Source organism: Procambarus clarkii, chromosome 81 (genome assembly GCF_040958095.1).
Source record: "Procambarus clarkii isolate CNS0578487 chromosome 81, FALCON_Pclarkii_2.0, whole genome shotgun sequence".
NCBI lineage: Eukaryota > Metazoa > Arthropoda > Malacostraca > Decapoda > Cambaridae > Procambarus > Procambarus clarkii.
The window spans coordinates 4,033,322-4,054,453 of NC_091230.1; the positions used below are offsets into that span (position 1 = coordinate 4,033,322).

The 21,132-nt window shown below is 47.7% G+C and overlaps 1 protein-coding gene and 1 long non-coding RNA gene across 2 annotated transcripts in view; both read right to left on the bottom strand.

Annotated features, from left to right (window-relative positions):
• Nucleotides 1–394: 394 nt before the first annotated feature.
• Nucleotides 395–10,108, bottom strand: LOC138358107 (uncharacterized). Its single transcript, XR_011225223.1, has 3 exons — nt 9,957–10,108; nt 830–1,037; nt 395–463 (listed from the first exon to the last, which is right to left on the bottom strand). It is a non-coding gene; the product is annotated as an uncharacterized lncRNA (long non-coding RNA).
• A 264-nt stretch (nt 10,109–10,372) lies between these two features.
• Nucleotides 10,373–21,132, bottom strand: part of LOC123752158 (tyrosine-protein kinase receptor Tie-1-like) — a 41,545-nt gene continuing 30,785 nt past the window's right edge. Inside the window, exons 8-10 of the mRNA XM_069315481.1 lie at nt 18,120–18,251; nt 15,242–15,361; nt 10,373–10,398 (exon numbers count right to left, since the gene is read on the bottom strand). Of these exons, the coding sequence (XP_069171582.1) occupies nt 10,373–10,398; nt 15,242–15,361; nt 18,120–18,251 (278 nt within the window). The remainder of the gene's footprint in view (nt 10,399–15,241; nt 15,362–18,119; nt 18,252–21,132) is intronic.

Consider the following 21,132-nt stretch of genomic DNA (forward strand, 5'->3'; position numbering starts at 1 on the left):
AGCAAGGAGGGTACACTAACACTCCCTGAGTCAAGCGTGCGGCCACACTTTGCTTGGACTGATAACATTCCATGTTCTGCAGGTCACCACAAGCCTCACCTTTCCTTAGAGATCTCTAACATACTATTGTAGGAGTGATATTAGCCATTATACTTCTTATCCTCTACCCATGGATTAACCATGGACTAGCATCCTACTTTTATCTCAGTTCAAACTTCACGACAACTCACATCCAAGCTAAATTATGTTTTTTCGAACTGAAAAATAGACATGAAAATGCGTGGAAATAGAAGATACTACGAAATCTTACAGATGTTGGTACTTAGTCTTGGAGAAAAGATGCTCAATATATTAGAACTTACTCTTCAAACACAGTGTGTTTCTCACTCACTCACCTGCCAGGTCACTAAGAAGCTGTCAGTGGTCACCTCAGACACGTTGACCCAGGATGGTGCTTCTAGAGCTGAAACAGTGAGAGTTAAGGCAACACTAAGATAATATTGGTAGGGGATGTCAGACTCCACCAAGATAATATTGGTAGTGGATGTCACACACCACCATGATAATATTGGTAGTGGATGTCAGACACCACCATGATAATATTGGTAGTGGATGTCACACACCACCATGATAATATTGGTAGCGGATGTCACACACCACCATGATAATATTGTGGTCCGTCTACTAGTATCTACCTGTACTGTTCTCTGTGATCAATCTCTAGTACCTGCCTGTGCTAGTAGATGGATGATCCATCTACCAATAACTAGCAGTACCATCAACATAACTACTTAACAACCAGGAAGACGTCATGAACTCCGGTACTTACTGTCGGGACAGGGAGTGTTGAAACTGACAGTGTGTACTCTCTCCCGTCCCGTACCGTCTGCCGCACACGCCTGTCCCCGGGCGCTCCTAGACACCTGCAACAACACCTGCATGTTGTATCCGGTCGCCGGTTGCAGGTCGCTCACAGTGTTGGGTTGGCCAGGTGTTGCGGTCTGCGAGAATGCACTTTCTGTTCCTTCGTCCGTAATCTGTTAAATTAATTTAGAAATCAAAGCCACGGTGAAGGTGAGGAGCTAGAGGCTCCCACTGAGGCAGCTCTGACACAACAGTAACCATGGTGAAGGTGAGGAGCTACCCAGCAAACAATTTAAGGTTGCCACAACATATCTGGAAAGTATTTGAAAGTATTGGAAACGTTTGTTTTATCGTATCAGATACGATATTGTGTGTGGACTTAAATAGGTTTCCAAAACTTATAACCAAAACCTACGTATCTAACACTAATTTGAGATGTTGTGGCAACTTTACAATCCTAACCTGAATCATTCATAATCCATTCATGTACCAATATGAATATCTTATGAAAGGTTTAAGCCTATAATCTGAACCCTTTTCACATCTTTGTGTTTAAAGTTAAATTTCTTGAAATTAAATTATATTTTATATTATATTATTTTTATTATATTTTATATTATATTATTATTTTCAATTTAAATATTAAAACCAATTTAAGGGTAAAAAAAATCTAATAATTTATATTTCTTTTATTATTTACTAACAATTATAATTATTTACTAACGGAGAGCGGGGAGACTGTACGGCGGAGAGTGGCGGCTGTGGCGGACAGTGGCGGCGGTGGCGGATAGTGGCGGCGGGCGGACAGTGGCGGCGGGCGGACAGTGGCGGCGGCGGGCGGACAGTGGCGGATAGTGGCGGCGGGCGGACAATGGCGGCGGGCGGACAGTGGCGGCGGCGGGCGGACAGTGGCGGCGGGCGGAAAGTGGCGGCGGTGGCGGATAGTGGCCGCGGGCAGACAGTGGCGGCAGGCGGACAGTGGCGGCGGTGGCGGATAGTGGCCGCGGGCAGACAGTGGCGGCAGGCGGACAGTGGCGGCGGTGGCGGATAGTGGCGGCGGGCGGACAGTGGCGGCGGGCAGACAGTGGCGGCGGGCGAACAGTGGCGGCGGTGGCGGATAGTGGCGGCGGGCGGACAGTGGCGGCGGTGGCGGATAGTGGCGGCGGGCGGACAGTGGCGGCGGGCGGACAGTGGCAGCGGGCGGACAGTGGCGGCGGTGGCGGATAGTGGCGGCGGGCGGACAGTGGCGGCGGTGGCGGATAGTGGCGGCGGGCGGATAGTGGCGGCGGGCGGACAGTGGCGGCGATGGCGGATAGTGGCGGCTGTGGCGGATAGTGGCGGCTGTGGCGGATAGTGGCGGCGGGCGGACCGTGGCGGCTGTGGCGGCGGTGGTGGACAGGGGAGGCGGGCGGACAGTGGCGGCGGCGGGCGGACAGTGGCGGCGGCGGGCGGACAGTGGCGGCGGCGGGCGGACAGTGGCGGCGGCGGGCGGACAGTGGCGGCGGCGGGCGGACAGTGGTGGCGGCGGGCGGACAGTGGTGGCGGCAGGCGGACAGTGGTGGCGGCGGGCGGACAGTGGTGGCGGCGGGCGGACAGTGGTGGCGGCGGGCGGACAGTGGTAGCGGTGGGCGGACATTGGTGGCGGTGGCGGACAGTGGTGGCGGTGGCGGACAGTGGAGGCGGTGGCGAACAGTGGCGGCGGTGGCGGACAGTGGTGGCGGTGGCGGACAGTGGCGGCGGTGGCGGCTGTGGCGGATAGTGGCGGCGGGCGGACCGTGGCGGCTGTGGCGGCGGTGGTGGACAGTGGCGGCGGGCGGACAGTGGCGGCGGCGGGCGGACAGTGGCGGCGGCGGGCGGACAGTGGTGGCGGCGGGCGGACAGTGGTGGCGGCGGGCGGACAGTGGTGGCGGCGGCGGACAGTGGTGGCGGCGGGCGGACAGTGGTGGCGGCGGGCGGACAGTGGTGGCGGCAGGCGGACAGTGGTGGCGGCTGGCGGACAGTGGTGGCGGTGGGCGGACAGTGGTGGCAGTGGCGGACAGTGGTGGCGGTGGCGGACAGTGGTGGCGGTGACGGACAGTGGCGGACAGTGGCGGCGGTGGCGGACAGTGGCGGCGGTGGCAGACTGGCGGCGGTGGCGGACAGTGGCGGCGGTGGCGGACACTGGCGGCTGTGTCTGGCGGTGGTGGCGGGCGGGGGCGGGCGGCGGCGGCTGTGATGAGTGGTGGCGGCTGTGGTGGGTGCTGGTGGTGGTGGGTGGTGGCGGCTGGCGGTGGTGGGTGGTGGCGGCTGTGGTGGGTGGTGGTGGTGGTGGCGGCGGCGGTGATGGGTGGTGGCGGCGGTGGTTGTGGGTGGTGGTGGCGGCGGCGGCTGGTGGTGGTGGGTGGTGGTGGCGGGTGGCGGTGGTGGGTGGCGGTGGCGGGTGGCGGCTGGTGGTGGCGGCTGGTGGTGGCGGTGGGTGGTGGCGGCGGGTGGTGGGTGGTGGTGGTGGGTGGCGGTGGCTGGTGGCGGGTGGCGGCTGGTGGTGGGTGGTGGCAGGTGCCGGCTGGTGGTGGGTGGTGGCGGGTGGCGGCTGGTGGTGGGTGGCGGGTGGCGGCGGGTGGCGGCTGGTGGCGGGTGGCGGCGGGTGGCGGCTGGTGGCGGCCAGCTGGGACACACCCTTCACCACTGAAGGTCTGAGCACAACTAACCATATGTCTCTCTCACCACCAGAACAGTGTTGCCAGCTTGCGTTCTCAAAATGTTTCCTTCAAAGATTGTATATTATCTTTGAACAACAAGTTTGATTATCAAGGAAATAATGCATATATTATTGTCACATTAATACTGTGCAATATCTTATTACATTCCAGCTAAATAATTATAATTTGAAACAGGACAAAAAATCCAACATATATATAAAACATTAGAGATCACGAGGCCTTTTTACTAGGCCTATCTGTGACCACACATCCTGCTTTGCTGGCCTGCTACCCTCTCACACCTCACACTCTTAACTCTCTCATAATCACTCTCACTCTCAATCACTCTTACGCACTATTATTCACTCTTACTCTCAATCACTCTTACACACTATTACTCACTCTTACTCTCAATCACTCTTACGCACTATTACTCACTCTTACTCTCAGTCATCCTTACTCACTCTCATACTCACTCTTACTCTGTCACTCTTACTCTGTCACTCTTACTCTCTGTCACTCTTACTCTCTGTCACTCTTACTCTCTGTCACTCTTACTCTCTGTCACTCTTACTCTCTGTTACTCTTACTCTCTGTCACTCTTACTCTCTGTCACTCTTACTCTCTGTCACTCTTACTCTCTGTCACTCCTACTCTGTCATTCTTACTCACTCTCAGTCACCCTTACCCATTCATACTCACTCTCTCACTCTTACTCTCATACTCTTACTCTCAATTACTCTTACTCTCAATCACTCTTACTCCCAATCACTCCTACTCCCAATCACTCCTACTCTCGATCACTCCTACTCTCATTCTTACTCTTACTCTTACTCCCAATCACTCTTACTCTCAATCACTCTTATTCTCATTCTTACTCTTACTCTCACTCTTACTCTTACTCCCAATCACTCTTACTCCCAATCACTCTTACTCTCAATCACTCTCACTCCCAATCACTCTTACTCTCAATCACTCTCAATCACTCTTACTCTCAATCACTCTTACTCTCACTAACTCTCAATCACTCTTACTCTCACTCTAACTCTCAATCACTCTTACTCTCAATCTTACTCTTACTTACTCTTACTCTCAATCACTCTTATTCTCATTCTTACTCCTACTCTCACTCTTACTCCTACACCCAATCAATCTTACTCCCAATCACTCTTACTCTCAATCACTCTTACTCTCAATCACTCTTACTCTCACTAACTCTCAATCACTCTTACTCTCACTCTAACTCTCAATCACTCTTACTCTCATACTCACCCTTACTCTCAATCACTTTTACTCTCACTCTTACTCATTCTGTCACCCTTACTCACTCTGTCACTCTTACTCACTCTCAGTCACTCTTACTTATACTCACTCTTACTCACACTTACATACTCTCTGGCACTCTCACTCACCTTCAGTCACTCTTACTCACTCTTACCCACTCTCGCTCACTCTTACTCACTCTAGTTAATAAGAACACGCCAATATAAGACAACAAAACGTTTTCAGATTCTTTGACACCACTTTCCAGCAACTTTTATAATTTATATAAATTATCTTAGGGAATAATACATAAATTATATATTTAAACATGATATTAGTGTTTAGTGGAATGCATAAGGAGTCAAATTGTGTTAAAAAGAGCGATTTTTATAAAATTTGGAAAACTACTTTTTTTCTGATCATATTGTAACAAAATGGATTTTGAACGTTTCACTCAGCCAATATATATCATTCACAATTTATTAATGAATTTTACAAAAAAAAAAAACACCATAAATTTTATATTTAAACATGTAAAAACTATTTGTAATACATTAGGAACAAAAAAGTTGAGAAAAACAATTTATTATAAAACCTTTGTGTTTGGATTTTTTGATTAAAAGTTTCTCAAAGGCTCTCCTGCACCATTCTCAATGCAAATCATTCCCACGCCTATGGGAAGAGATAGACAAACGTTTTCTAGATGATTTGTGTTTGCTGGGTAGAGGCTCCCACTGAGGCAGCTCTGACACACCAGTAACCATGGTGAAGGTGAGGAGCTAGAGGCTCCCACTGAGGCAGCTCTGACACACCAGTAACCATGGTGAAGGTGAGGAGCTAGAGGCTCCCACTGAGGCAGCTCTGACACACCAGTAACCATGGTGAAGGTGAGGAGCTGGAGGCTCCCACTGAGGCAGCTCTGACACACCAGTAACCATGGTGAAGGTGAGGAGCTAGAGGCTCCCACTGAGGCAGCTCTGACACACCAGTAACCATGGTGAAGATGAGGAGCTGGAGGCTCCCACTGAGGCAGCTCTGACACACCAGTAACCACGGTGAAGGTGAGGAGCTAGAGGCTCCCACTGAGGCAGCTCTGACACACCAGTAACCATGGTGAAGGTGAGGAGCTGGAGGCTCCCACTGAGGCAGCTCTGACACACCAGTAACCATGGTGAAGGTGAGGAGCTGGAGGCTCCCACTGAGGCAGCTCTGACACACCAGTAACCATGGTGAAGGTGAGGAGCTGGAGGCTCCCACTGAGGCAGCTCTGACACACCAGTAACCATGGTGAAGGTGAGGAGCTAGAGGCCCCCACTGAGGCAGCTCTGACACACCAGTAACCATGGTGAAGGTGAGGAGCTAGAGGCTCCCACTGAGGCAGCTCTGACACACCAGTAACCATGGTGAAGGTGAGGAGCTAGAGGCTCCCACTGAGGCAGCTCTGACACACCAGTAACCATGGTGAAGGTGAGGAGCTGGAGGCTCCCACTGAGGCAGCTCTGACACACCAGTAACCATGGTGAAGGTGAGGAGCTAGAGGCTCCCACTGAGGCAGCTCTGACACACCAGTAACAATGGTGAAGGTGAGGAGCTGGAGGCTCCCACTGAGGCAGCTCTGACACACCAGTAACCATGGTGAAGGTGAGGAGCTAGAGGCCACCACTGAGGCAGCTCTGACACACTAGTAACCATGGTGAAGGTGAGGAGCTGGAGGCTCCCACTGAGGCAGCTCTGACACACCAGTAACCATGGTGAAGGTGAGGAGCTAGAGGCTCCCACTGAGGCAGCTCTGACACACCAGTAACCATGGTGAAGGTGAGGAGCTAGAGGCCCCCACTGAGGCAGCTCTGACACACCAGTAACCATGGTGAACGTGAGGAGCTAGAGGCTCCCACTGAGGCAGCACTGACACACCAGTAACCATGGTGAAGGTGAGGAGCTAGAGGCTCTCACTGAGGCAGCTCTGACACACCAGTAACCATGGTGAAAATGAGGAGCTGGAGGCTCCCACTGAGGCAGCTCTGACACACCAGTAACCATGGTGAAGGTGAGGAGCTAGAGGCTCCCACTGAGGCAGCTCTGACACACCAGTAACCATGGTGAAGGTGAGGAGCTAGAGGCTCCCACTGAGGCAGCTCTGACACACCAGTAACCATGATGAAGGTGAGGAGCTAGAGGCCCCCACTGAGGCAGCTCTGACACACCAGTAACCATGGTGAAGGTGAGGAGCTAGAGGCCACCACTGAGGCAGCTCTGACACACCAGTAACCATGGTGAAGGTGAGGAGCTAGAGGCTCCCACTGAGGCAGCTCTGACACACCAGTAACCATGGTGAAGGTGAGGAGCTAGAGGCCCCCACTGAGGCAGCACTGACACACCAGTAACCATGGTGAAGGTGAGGAGCTAGAGGCCACCACTGAGGCAGCTCTGACACACCAGTAACCATGGTGAAGGTGAGGAGCTAGAGGCTCCCACTGAGGCAGCACTGACACACCAGTAACCATGGTGAAGGTGAGGAGCTAGAGGCTCTCACTGAGGCAGCTCTGACACACCAGTAACCATGGTGAAGGTGAGGAGCTAGAGGCCCCCCACTGAGGCAGCTCTGACACACCAGTAACCATAGTGAAGGTGAGGAGCTAGAGGCTCTCACTGAGGCAGCTCTGACACCAGTAGTCATGGTGAGGGTGAGGTGCTAGAGGTGTGACACTTGGTACCACACCTGGTGTCTGACACCTTGTGCCACACCTGGTGTCAGACACCTGGTGCAACACCTGTAGGTGTCAGACACCTAGTGCCACACCTGGTGTCAGACACCTAGTGCCACACCTGGTGTCAGACACCTAGTGCCACACCTGGTGTCAGACACTTAGTGCCACACCTGGTGTCAGACACCTAGTGCCACACCTGGTGTCAGACATCTAGTGCCACACCTGGTGTCAGTCACCTAGTGCCACACCTGGTGTCAGACACCTAGTGCCACTCCTGGTGTCTGACACCTAGTGTCACTCCTGGTGTCAGACAACTAGTGCCACACCTGGTGTCAGACACCTAGTGCCACACCTGGTGTCAGACACCTAGTGCCACTCCTGGTGTCAGACAACTAGTGCCACACCTGGTGTCAGACACCTAGTGCCACACCTGGTGTCAGACACTTAGTGCCACACCTGGTGTCAGACACCTAGTGCCACACCTGGTGTCAGACATCTAGTGCCACACCTGGTGTCAGTCACCTAGTGCCACACCTGGTGTCAGACACCTAGTGCCACTCCTGGTGTCTGACACCTAGTGCCACTCCTGGTGTCAGACAACTAGTGCCACACCTGGTGTCAGACACCTAGTGCCACACCTGGTGTCAGACACCTAGTGCCACTCCTGGTGTCAGACACCTAGTGCCACACCTGGTGTCAGACACCTAGTGCCACTCCTGGTGTCAGACAACTAGTGCCACACCTGGTGTCAGACACCTAGTGCCTCTCCTGGTGTCTGACACCAGTAATATTGTCCATCAACACAGGTGATCTTGGACCCATCACGTCGAGAGGTGCCTGAAGAGATCATCATCAGCACGACCTTTACTGAAGCCATATTGTCGCCCACAAGAGGTAATATAGTGCATCCATAGTGCTGTGATCTTGGTGTAGAACCTTCCATAGTGAGGGTCTTGTGCTGTGATCTTGGTGTAGAACCTTCCATAGTGAGAGCCTTGTGCTGTGATCTTGGTGTAGAACCTTCCATAGTGAGGGTCTTGTGCTGTGATCTTGGTGTAGAACCTTCCATAGTGAGAGCCTTGTGCTGTGATCTTGGTGTAGAACCTTCCATAGTGAGGGTCTTGTGCTGTGATCTTGGTGTAGAACCTTCCATAGTGAGGACCTTGTGCTGTGATCTTGGTGTAGAACCTTCCATAGTGAGGGTCTTGTGCAGTGATCTTGGTGTAGAACCTTCCATAGTGAGGGCCTTATGCTGTGATCTTGGTGTAGAACCTTCCATAGTGAGGACCTTGTACTGTGATCTTGGTGTAGAACCTTCCATAGTGAGAGCCTTGTGGTGTGATCTTGGTGTAGAACCTTCCATTGTGAGGGCCTTGTGGTGTGATCTTGGTGTAGAACCTTCCATAGTGAGGACCTTGTGCTGTGATCTTGGTGTAGAACCTTCCATAGTGAGGACCTTGTGCTGTGATCTTGGTGTAGAACCTTCCATAGTGAGGGTCTTTTGCAGTGATCTTGGTGTAGAACCTTCCATAGTGAGGGCCTTATGCTGTGATCTTGGTGTAGAACCTTCCATAGTGAGGACCTTGTACTGTGATCTTGGTGTAGAACCTTCCATAGTGAGGGTCTTGTGCTGTGATCTTGGTGTAGAACCTTCCATAGTGAGGGCCTTATGCTGTGATCTTGGTGTAGAACCTTCCATAGTGAGGACCTTGTGCTGTGATCTTGGTGTAGAACCTTCCATAGTGAGGACCTTGTGCTGTGATCTTGGTGTAGAACCTTCCATAGTGAGGACCTTGTGCTGTGATCTTGGTGTAGAACCTTCCATAGTGAGGACCTTGTGCTGTGATCTTGGCGAAGAAGTGAGTGGCAGGTGTTTACAGCTGACGGGAACACGTGAATGACAGTCTCGAGCTGACCTTATCCGGCCCTCACTGTCTTCTCTATATTGAATGATACAAGAAAGTGGTGGACTTCATGTTGTTTTACTGTATGACCATATATACTGTATAGTATACCATATACTGTATGACCATCGCTGCCACATATCTGGACAACAGAACAGTCTGCCAGGATGTGAGCCTCTGTCTGATTATTGATTGTTAAGGTTCATGCCGTGGGTTTAGGTGCAGGATTGTATCTTAGGAATATTCCAGTCATTACCCAGGGTCCAATAGACCTTGGTACCCATTCTTCCTGCTGATAATTATCGTATCTCTCTCTCTCTCTCTCTCTCTCTCTCTCTCTCTCTCTCTCTCTCTCTCTCTCTCTCTCTCTCTCTCTCTCTCTCTCTCTCTCTCTCTCTCTCTCTCTCTCTCTCTCTCTCTCTCTCTCTCTCGTACACACAGCCATCAGTTAATAATCTTATAATCACTATATTCTTCGTCAAAGTATAAAAGCCCTAGACTACAATATTCAGTAACCAAACCAGACCAAGCCTACATACCCACAACTGCAGTCTATAAGAGATAACATCGCCCGCGTCCTTGTGTCCGTCGTCATAACCCTGGACCCAGCCATCAAAGGTGACCCTCGCCGTGGTCCACGACACGTTGATCACTTGTGGCGGCCGACGGAGTCGTGGTAGCCCAAGATCACCTGTTGACCACACCACACCTGTCTTACTACACATTTGTCTCACTATATACACCTATCTCACTACACATCTGCTGTGACCACTACAGCTGTCTCACTACACATTTGTTGTGACCACTACAACTGTCTCACTACAGACCTGATGTGACCACTACAACTGTCTCACTACACAGCTGTTGTGACCACTACAGCTGTTTCACTACACATCTGTTGTGACCACTACAGCTGTCTCCCTACACATATGTTGTGACCACTACAACTGTCTCACTACACAGCTGTTGTGACCACTACAGCTGTGTAATGCGCAACACATGCACACGCATGCATGCACACGCATGCATGCACACACATGCACACGCATGCATACACACACATGCACACGCACGCATATGCGTGCGTTTTACAAGAAAGAGAGGGGAAGATGAACCAGTCATGCTTGATCTGATATTTACCCTAAATGAGTGACATTTAAGGTAAGTCATGTTGGAAGCATCCTTGGGAATGAGTGATCACAGTGTATTGATCTTTGAGTACCTGGTAGAGCTAGGATTTATCCCCTCCATCCTCCCCCCCGAAAAGAACTAGGAAACAAAAGGCTGGCATACCGCAAGGAAAATTATGAGATGAGAAGTTTCCTAAGGAATATACCGTGGGACACAGACCTCAGAGTTATGTCTGTTCAAGACATGATGGACTATGTCTCCCAAAAGTGTCAGGAGGCAGTAAACGGGTTCATCCCGGCACAAAAAGAAAAATCCGAGAAGCAAAAGGAGAATCCATGGTTTAACCGGGCATGTTTATGGAAGCAAAGGGACTGAACAAAAGGGCATAGAGGAACTTCCAAAATAACAGAACACCAAAAACCAGAGACAAATACCAGACAACGAGGAATGAGTATTTAGTGTGAGAAGAGAAGCAGAGAAAAATTATGAAAATGATATAGCAAGCAAAGCCAGGACTGAACTAAAGCTACTCCACAGTCACATCACAAGGAAAACAACAGTGAAAGAACAGATAATGAAACTTAGAACAGTCGAGGACAGGTATACATAGAAAGACAAAGAGGTGTGTTGAGAACTCAACGAGAGGTTCCAGTAGGTCTTCACAATAGAACAAGGTGAGGTCAGTACCTAAGCAATAGGAAGCAGAGAGTTACAGTGAGGGGTGAGACCTCAGATTGGTGTGAAGTCGCCAGTTGAGTCCCACAGGGCTCTGTACTTGGTCCTATCCTGTTTCTGACATACGTAAATGATCTCCCGGAGGGTATAGACTCATTCCTCTCAATGTTTGCTAACGATGCCAAAATTATAAGAAAGATTAAAACAGAGGACTGCTTGAGGCTTCAAGAAGACCTAAACAAACTGAAGGAATGGTCGAACAAGTGGTTGTTAGAGTTTAACCTAAGTAAAGAAGGTAGGTGTAGGGAGCAGGAAACCAGATACAAGGTATCATCTGGGAGATGAAATTTTTCAAGAGTCAGAGAAAGAGGGAGAGAAAGACTTCGGGGTTGATATCACGCCAGACCTGTCCCCTGAAGCCCATATCAAGAGGATAACATCAGCGGCATATGCCAGGTTGGCCAACATACGAACGGCATTTAGAAACTTCTGTAAGCAATCAATCAGAACTTTGTATACCACATATGTCACACCAAACCTGGAGTATGCAGCTCCAGCATGGAGTCCATATAGAGTCAAGCATAAGACTAATCTGGAGAAGTTTCAAAGGTTTGCCACCAGACTAGTACCCGAGCTGAGAGGTATAAGCTACGAGAAAAGACTACGGGAGTTAAACCTCACGTCGCTGGAAGACAGAAGAATTAGGGGGGACATGATCACCACATACAAGATTCTCAAAGGAATTGATAGGGTAGATAAGAACATGCTATTTAACCTAAGGGGCACATGCACTAGGGGACACAGGTGAAAACTGAGTGCCCAAATGAGCCACAGAGATATTAGAAAGAACTTCTTTAGTGTCAGAGTAGTTGACAAATGGAATGCATTAGGAAGTGATGTGGTGGAGGCAGACTCCATACACAGTTCCAAGTGTAGATATGATAGAGCCCAGTAGGCTCAGGAACCTGTACACCAGTTGATTGACAGTTGAGAGGCGGGGACCAAATAGACAGAGTTCAATCCTCCGCAAACACAAATAGGTGAATACAAATAGGTGAATACACATGCACACGTGCAAAGGCAGCAATCTTAGGGAAAGAGCACAAGAAGGGAACCCAGGTGTAACTGGACTCACAGAAACAAAACTCTCAGGAATCATAACGGATGCGGTGTCCCCAGGACTACACTGTAATAAGGAGAGAGAGGGAAGGAAGTGATGGAGGCAGAGTGGCCTACTGATAAGAAGGGACTGGAGTTTTGAGGAGATGGTCATCTCAGGCTGTGAGGGGTTCAGAGACTACATTACAGGTACCATGACGATAGAAGGTGCAAGAGTAGTAGCACCAGTGATATATAACCCTCCACTAAACGACAGAAGACCCAGGCAAGAGTATGACAGAAACAACATGGTAGTCAAGGCTATAACTAAGAGAGTGGCCACTGCTAACTGTAGAAATAGATCCCATCTTCTCATCATGAGGGACTTCAATCACGGAAGGATAGACTGGGAAAACAAGGAACCACGTGGAGGTGAATAAACATAGAGAGCTAAAGCGCTGGAAGTGGCGAAAGGAAACTTTTTAAGTCAGCATATCAGGGGATACACAAGAATGAGAGGCAATGATGACTCAACCTAGTCTTCACTCTAAATGACTCCGACATAAGGGAAATCGATTTCAAAGCCCCTGTGAGAATGAGTGATCACAGTGTACTGATGTTTGAGTATTTGGTCGAAGAAGGGTTAATGTACTCAAGAAAGGGCCCAGAAAACAAAAGGCTGGTATTCCGAAAGGGAAACTAAGAGGAGTTAAGAAAATTCCTAACATTTATAACTTGGGAAACAGAGCTCGGAGGAAAGACGGCCCAAGGCATGATGAACGTCATCACACAGAAGTGTAAGGAGGCAACAAACAAGTTCGTCCAAGCCCAAAAGGAAAAAAATGAAGTGCAGATGAGAAACCCATGGATGTAAGCTAGCAAAGCAACTACGTGCATGGGCATGGAGAAACTATAGAAATAATAGGACACTAGAGAGCGGAGAAAGGTACCAGAGTGCCAGGAATGAATACGTCTTGGTGAGAAGAGAGGCAGAAAGGCAATATGAAAATGACATAGCAAGCAAAGCAAAGATTCAACCTAAATTACTGCACAACCACAACAGGAGGGAAACAACAGTGAAAGAATGGTAATGAAACTGAGGATGGGGCAGACAGATTCACTATAAACGACAAGAAAGTGTGTGAGAAACTCAATAACTAATTCCAGGAGGTCTTCACATTTGAGAAAGGATAAGTTCCAGAGATAAGAGAGGGAATAGATACCAGGCACCTCTAGAGAACATGGGGATTGCCAGTGAGGAGATGAGGAAGCTTTCGCTAGAGTTGGATGTGACAAAGGCTATAGGTCCGGATGGAATTTTACCATGGATAATAAAGGAAGGACAGAAGCACTGTGTCTGCCACTGTCCATAGTGCATAATAAATCACTGGTAACAGGAGAGCTTCCAAAAATTTCTAAGACTGCTAATGTAGTCCTAATATACAAAAAGGGAGATATAGGCAGGAGGCACTAAACAACAGGCCAGTGTCCCTAACTTGCATACCATGTAAGTAGATGGAAAGGATTGTGCGAAAATAACAAGTGGAACATCTGGAGCGTAAAAAGCTAGTGGAACATATGGAGCAAAAGAACTTTGTAACACAACATAATCATGGGTTCAGGGATGGCAAATCATGCCTCACATGATTAATTGAATTCTACGATTAAGTAACAAAAATATGACAAGAGAGGGGTGGGCAGAATGCATATTTTTGGATTTCAAGAAAGCCTTTAACACACTACCACACAAGTGACTAGTACACAAGCTGGAGATACAGGGAGGAGTGAGAGGGAAGGTACTCCACTGGATAAGGGAGTACCACTGTGTCTCGCTGTCTTCTCGCAACAGAAGACAGCGAGACACTGCGAGGGGCAAGGTCTCAGATTTTCGAAGTGTCACCATTGGAGTCCCACAGAGTTCAGTCCTTGGACCTATTCTGATATATGTGAATGTTCTCCCAAAGGGAATAGACTCGCTCCTCTCAACGTTTGCTGATGATGCAAAAATTATGAGGAGGATTAAGTAAGAAGATGATAGTATGAGGCTACAAGATGATCTAGACAAACTGAATGAATGGTCCATCAAATGACTACTACAGATCAACCCGAGCAAATGTAAGGTAATGATATTAGGCAAAGGAAACAGGGCGCCAGAAACAGGATACCGAATGGGAGATGAAGTCCTCCATGAAACGGAAATAGAGAAAGATCTAGGACTTGATATCACACCAAACCTGTCTCCTGAAGCCTACATAAAAAGAATAACATCTGCAGCATATGCGAGGCTGGCTAACATCAGAACTGCCTTCAGGAACCTGTGTAAGGAATCATTCAGAACCTTGTATACCACATATGTAAGACCAGTCCTGGAGTATGCGGCCCCAGCATGGAGCCCGTACCTTGTCAAGCACAGGAATAAGCTGGAAAAAGTTCAAAGGTATGCCGCTAGGATAGTCCCAGAACAAAATGGCATGAGTTACGAGGAAAGACTGCATGAAATTTAAGTAACGTCGCTGGAAGATAGCAAATCTCGTGGAGACATGATCACTACCTACAAAATTCTCATAAAAATTGACATGGTGAATAGGGATAAACAGTTTAACTCTTTTAGTATGCGAACAAGGGGACACAGGGGAAAACTGAGTACCCAAATGAGCCACAGGGATGTTAGAAAGAACTTTTTCATTGTCAGAGTAGTTAACAAGTGGAATGCATTAGTCAGTGATGTGGTGGAGGCAAACTCTATACACACAGTTTCAAGTGTAGATATGATAGAGCCCAGAAGGCTCAGGAATCTGTACATCAGTTGACTTACTGTTGAGAGGCGGGACCACAGAGCCAGAGCTCAACCCCCGCAAGCACAACTTGGTGAGTACACACACTACACAGTCACTAGCAAACACATAAGAGTGACACTGACCTCCGGCACAGTCAGCTGGTCCCGGTGAGTGACAGTGACCGTTGTTGGGGTGACAGTCACCTTGACAGTGGTGGCGGCAAGACTGGGAACACTCCACACCCCAGCGGCCTCCTCCACACTCTTCCTCACAGGTAAACATGTTAATACATCAACAATGTTTATATAACAGCTGCTGCTACTGCTACTGTTACTTTTATTGGTTTACTGCTACTCTTATTGGTTTACTGCTACTCTTATTGGTTTACTGCTACTCTTATTGGTTTACTGCTACTCTTATTGGTTTACTGCTACTCTTATTGGTTTACTGCTACTCTTATTGGTTTACTGCTACTCTTATTGGTTTACTGCTTCTCTTATTGGTTTACTGCTACTATTATTGGTTTACTGCTACACTTATTGGTTTACTGCTACTCTTATTGGTTTACTGCTACTCTTATTGGTTTACTGTTACTCTTATTGGTTTACTGTTACTTTTATTGGTTTACTGATACTCTTATTGGTTTACTGCTACACTTATTGGTTTACTGCTACTCTTATTGGTTTACTGCTACTCTTATTGGTTTACTGTTACTTTTATTGGTTTACTGATACTCTTATTGGTTTACTGCTACTCTTATTGGTTTACTGCTACTCTTATTGGTTTACTGTTACTGTTACTGGTTTACTGTTACTCTTATTGGTTTACTGCTGCTCTTATTGGTTTACTGCTGCTATTACTGGTTTACTGCTACTCTTATTGGTTTACTGCTACTCTTATTGGTTTACTGTTACTGTTACTGGTTTACTGTTACTCTTATTGGTTTACTGCTGCTCTTATTGGTTTACTGCTGCTATTACTGGTTTACTGCTACACTTATTGGTTTACTGCTGCTCTTATTGGTTTACTGCTGCTCTTATTGGTTTACTGCTGCTATTACTGGTTTACTGCTACACTTATTGGTTTACTGCTGCTCTTATTGGTTTACTGCTGCTCTTATTGGTTTACTGCTACTCTTATTGGTTTACTGCTACTCTTATTGGTTTACTGCTGCTCTTATTGGTTTACTGCTGCTCTTATTGGTTTACTGCTACTCTTATTGGTTTACTGCTGCTCTTATTGGTTTACTGCTACTCTTATTGGTTTACTGCTGCTCTTATTGGTTTACTGCTGCTCTTATTGGTTTACTGCTACTCTTATTGGTTTACTGCTGCTCTTATTGGTTTACTGCTGCTATTACTGGTTTACTGCTACTCTTATTGGTTTACTGCTACTCTTATTGGTTTACTGTTACTTTTATTGGTTTACTGCTGCTCTTATTGGTTTACTGTTACTTTTATTGGCTTACTGCTGCTCTTATTGGTTTACTGTTACTTTTATTGGTTTACTGCTACTCTTATTGGTTTACTGCTACTCTTATTGGTTTACTGCTACTCTTATTGGTTTACTGCTACTCTTATTGGTTTACTGCTACTCTTATTGGTTTACTGTTACTTTTATTGGTTTACTGTTACTTTTATTGGTTTACTGCTACTCTTATTGGTTTACTGCTACTCTTATTGGTTTACTGCTACTCTTATTGGTTTACTGCTACTCTTATTGGTTTACTGCTACTCTTATTGGTTTACTGCTACTCTTATTGGTTTACTGCTACTCTTATTGGTTTACTGCTGCTCTTATTGGTTTACTGCTACTCTTATTGGTTTACTGCTACTCTTATTGGTTTACTGCTGCTCTTATTGGTTTACTGCTACTAACTGAACTATATGTCTAATACTATATCAGTAACATTTAACATTTAACATGTACACATTTAACAATCAGACAACTTACTGATTATATCAGTCTTCTAAGTCTATAGCGTCTCAAGATCTTGGTGTCTTCTGTTATAAGCAGGCACATTACTGATCCAGCAAGTTGTTAATATATGAGACAGACGCTTATTAATATTACGATAAGACTTGGAATATTGAGCAAACTTCCTCAAGTTATTGACATTAAACTTCCAAGCTTCAGACTGTCCACTTGACATAACACACGTGGCTAGTTGAATTGTTTCAAGCGTAGGCTATACATATATTTGAATACGAACAGTCAAGTAGGCCAATAGGCCTACTGCAGATTCATTTATGGTTGTGTTCCTCTTCTGGAGCAGAACATTGTGATGAGTCAGTGTTGATGAGGAAGACCTCACCAACCCGGAAGTGTCTACACCTTGCAGCCACTTTGTTCATGTTAAACAGACCAACACACCAGTCTAACCAATCAGCTGACCTATATCACGTTATGCCCTTCACTTGAGCCTTGTAGGGAACAGCGTACAGTTTAGACGGATAGGTTTGGTTATGCGTAATATTTTGTACGATTGACTCTCTTGAGTACAAATATGGGTAATCAGTACTACCATAGCTCTCACAGCTATTACTTACACTGCTGGTACTACCATAGCTCTCACAGCTATTACTTACACTGCTGGTACTACCATAGCTCTCACAGCTATTACTTACACTGCTAGTACTACCATAGCTCTCACGGCTATTACTTACACTGCTAGTACTGCCATAGCTCACACGGCTATTACTTACACTGCTAGTACTACCATAGCTCTCACAGCTATTACTTACACTGCTAGTACTGCCATAGCTCACACGGCTATTACTTACACTGCTAGTACTGCCATAGCTCACACGGCTATTACTTACACTGCTAGTACTACCATAGCTCTCACAGCTATTACTTACACTGCTAGTACTACCATAGCTCTCACGGCTATTACTTACACTGCTAGTACTACCATAGCTCTCACAGCTATTACTTACACTGCTAGTACTACCATAGCTCTCACAGCTATTACTTACTGTAATGTTAATTGAAATTATTTGAGAGAGAGTGTTGCCTTACCTGTGGTGCATGTGTCACCGGTGTAGCCCGGGGCGCAGTGACACCCCAGCGGGTGTGGGAGACACACCTGCTTACCCCGGGGCTCAGGCAGCTCCACGGTACAGTCCCGACCCATCCTGGTGTTGTTGCACCCTGGGGGAGGAGAGGTACACTGGGGCGTGTGTGTGGTACAGGCGTACATATGAGGGTACACCATACAGTACAGACCAAGAGATACATACGAAGGTATAAACCATAATACATACGGGGCACATACTAACAGTAAATATGATGTACATATAAGGTATACTTTGTATGTATGTGAGGTATAAGAGAGAATGTGTGCGAGGTGGGAGGAGAGAGGCCTCCAGCTGGCCTCATTATTAAATTAATCTTTACAGCAGGAGTGGGAATTTTATCGTGAGTGTGACTCCTCTTCTCCTTATCTTGAAATGATTTCGGGGCTTTTTAGTGTCCCCGCGGCCCGGTCCTCGACCAGGACTCCACCCCCAGGAAGCAGCCCGTGACAGCTGACTAACACCCATGTACCTATTTTACTGCTAAGTAACAGGGGCATAGGGTGAAAAAAACTCTGCCCATTGTTTCTCGCCGGCGCCTGGGATCGAACTCAGGACCACAGGATCACAAGGGGGTTAGGGGTTACAGATGGAAGGGGCTGTACATAACATAGAGAAGGTTTTCAGGTTGGGCTGGTACAACAAGGACAGAAACCGACTTGTAAAGGTGGTGTTTACAAACGAAACCACGAAGGAGGACATTCTCGAAAGGAAGAGTCGTCTGCAGCATATGGAGGGATACAAAAAAGTATTCCTGCAGAGGGACAGGACGAAGGAGGAGAGAACCAGGGCAGCAGAGGCAAGGAGAGAGCGCAGGGAGAGAGGAGCAAGCCAGAAAATCACAGCCCTCAACACAACAGTCCCAGAGACAAGAGGAGAACCCAAAACCAGCATCCCAGCAACACCAGAGGGGGGGGGCACACCACCACCCCCTCTGCATAGAAACCCTCCCTTCCCCTCACCCTACCTGCCCCGAACCAACCCTCCCTCCCACCCCACCCCATTCTGACCCTGACACCCCTTCCCCATTCCCATCATGTCCCCCCTCCCACCTTTTTCCCCGTCCCCCCTCCCCCTTCATCCCAGACCCTCCCTATCCCTCCTCCCCCCTCAATGCGTATCCTCCATGTCCCCCCTACCTCCTTAACCCACACCCTACCTGTCCCCCCTTTCCTTCAACCCCCACCCCCACCCCAAAATCCTCTGAGACCTCACCACCTCACAGATCCTCTCACCCACGAAACAGCTTCCCACACCAGCAGAATGCTTGCTAAGAAAGGGACATGAAAATGAACAGAAGAAAGTGAGCTTCAAGGCGATGTACACTAACATAGATGGAATTTCAAATAAAACAAGTGAACTTGGAGAATGGGCACTAGAAGAAAACCCAGACATAATAACACTCACAGAAACAAAGTTAACGAAAATCATAACAAACGCAGTGTTTCCACAGGGCTACTATGTAGTGAGGAAAGAGAGAGAAGGGAGAGGAGGAGGTGGTGTAGCTCTGCTACTAAGAGAAGGTTGGAGTTTCGAAGAGATGGTAATTCAGAACTGTGAAGGTTTCAGTGACTACATTTCAGGCACCATAGCAACTGGAAGACAGAAAATTATAATAGTAGTCATATATAACCCCCCACCGAATGACAGAAGACCCAGACAGGAATATGATAAAAACAACTTGGCCACCATCAATATAATAGAGAGAGCAGCTTCTGTGGCTAGCAGGAACGGATCCAGACTTCTAATCATGGGAGACTTCAACCATGGGAAGATAGATTGGGGGAACAGAGACCCACATGGAGGCCCAGACACATGGAGAGCTAAGCTGCTGGATGTGGCAACAAGAAACTTTCTAAGTCAACACGTCAAGGGACCGACAAGAATGAGAGGAGGGGATGAACCAGCCTTGCTTGATCTGATATTTACCCTAAATGAGTCGGATATAAGGGAAGTTAAGTTGGAAGCCCCCTTGGGAATGAGTGATCATAGTGTATTGAGCTTTGAGTACCTGGTTGAGCTGGGAATTATCACCCCCCAAAAAAGAACTGGGAACCAAAGGGCTGGCGTACCGAAAGGGAAACTATGAGGAAATGAATAAATTCCTATGGGATATACATTGGGACACAGAACTCGGAACCAAGTCCGTACAAGACATGATGGACTATGTCACCCAAAAATGTCAGGAGGCTGTAAGCAGGTTTGTCCCAGCCCGACAGTAAAAAACAGAGAAGCAAAGGAAGAATCCGTGGTTTAATAAGGAATGTATGAAAGCAAAGGAGCAGAACAAATGGGCATGGAGGAACTTCCGTAATAACAGAACACCAGAAAGTAGAGAGAGATACCAGAGAACCAGGAACGAGTATGTCAGTGTGAGAAGAGCAGCTGAGAAAAGGTATGAAAATGATATAGCTAATAAAGCCAAGACCGAACCCAAGCTACTACACAGTCACATCAGGAGGAAGACAACAGTGAAGGAACAGGTGATGAAACTTAGGGTGGGCGAGGACAGGTACACAGAGAATGACAAACAGGTGTGTGAAGAACTCAACAAAAGGTTCCAGGAGGTCTTTACAATAGAACAGGGAGATGTCGCGGCGCTAGAAGAGATGGCAGCAAACCAGGTGACCTTGGAAAGGTTCGAAATTACAAGAGATGAGGTCAAGAAGCACCTATTGGAGCTGGATGTGAGAAAAGCTGTTGGGCCGGATGGAATCTCGCCATGGGTATTGAAAGAGTGTGCAGGAGCACTTTGCCTACCACTCTCCATAGTGTATAGTAGGTCACTGGAAATGGGAGACCTACCAGAAATATGGAAGACTGCTAATGTAGTACCAATATACAAAAAAGGGTGACAGACAAGAGGCACTGAACTACAGGCCAGTGTCCTTAACTTGTATACCATGCAAGGTGATGGAGAAGATTGTGAGAAAAAACCTAGTAACACATCTGGAGAG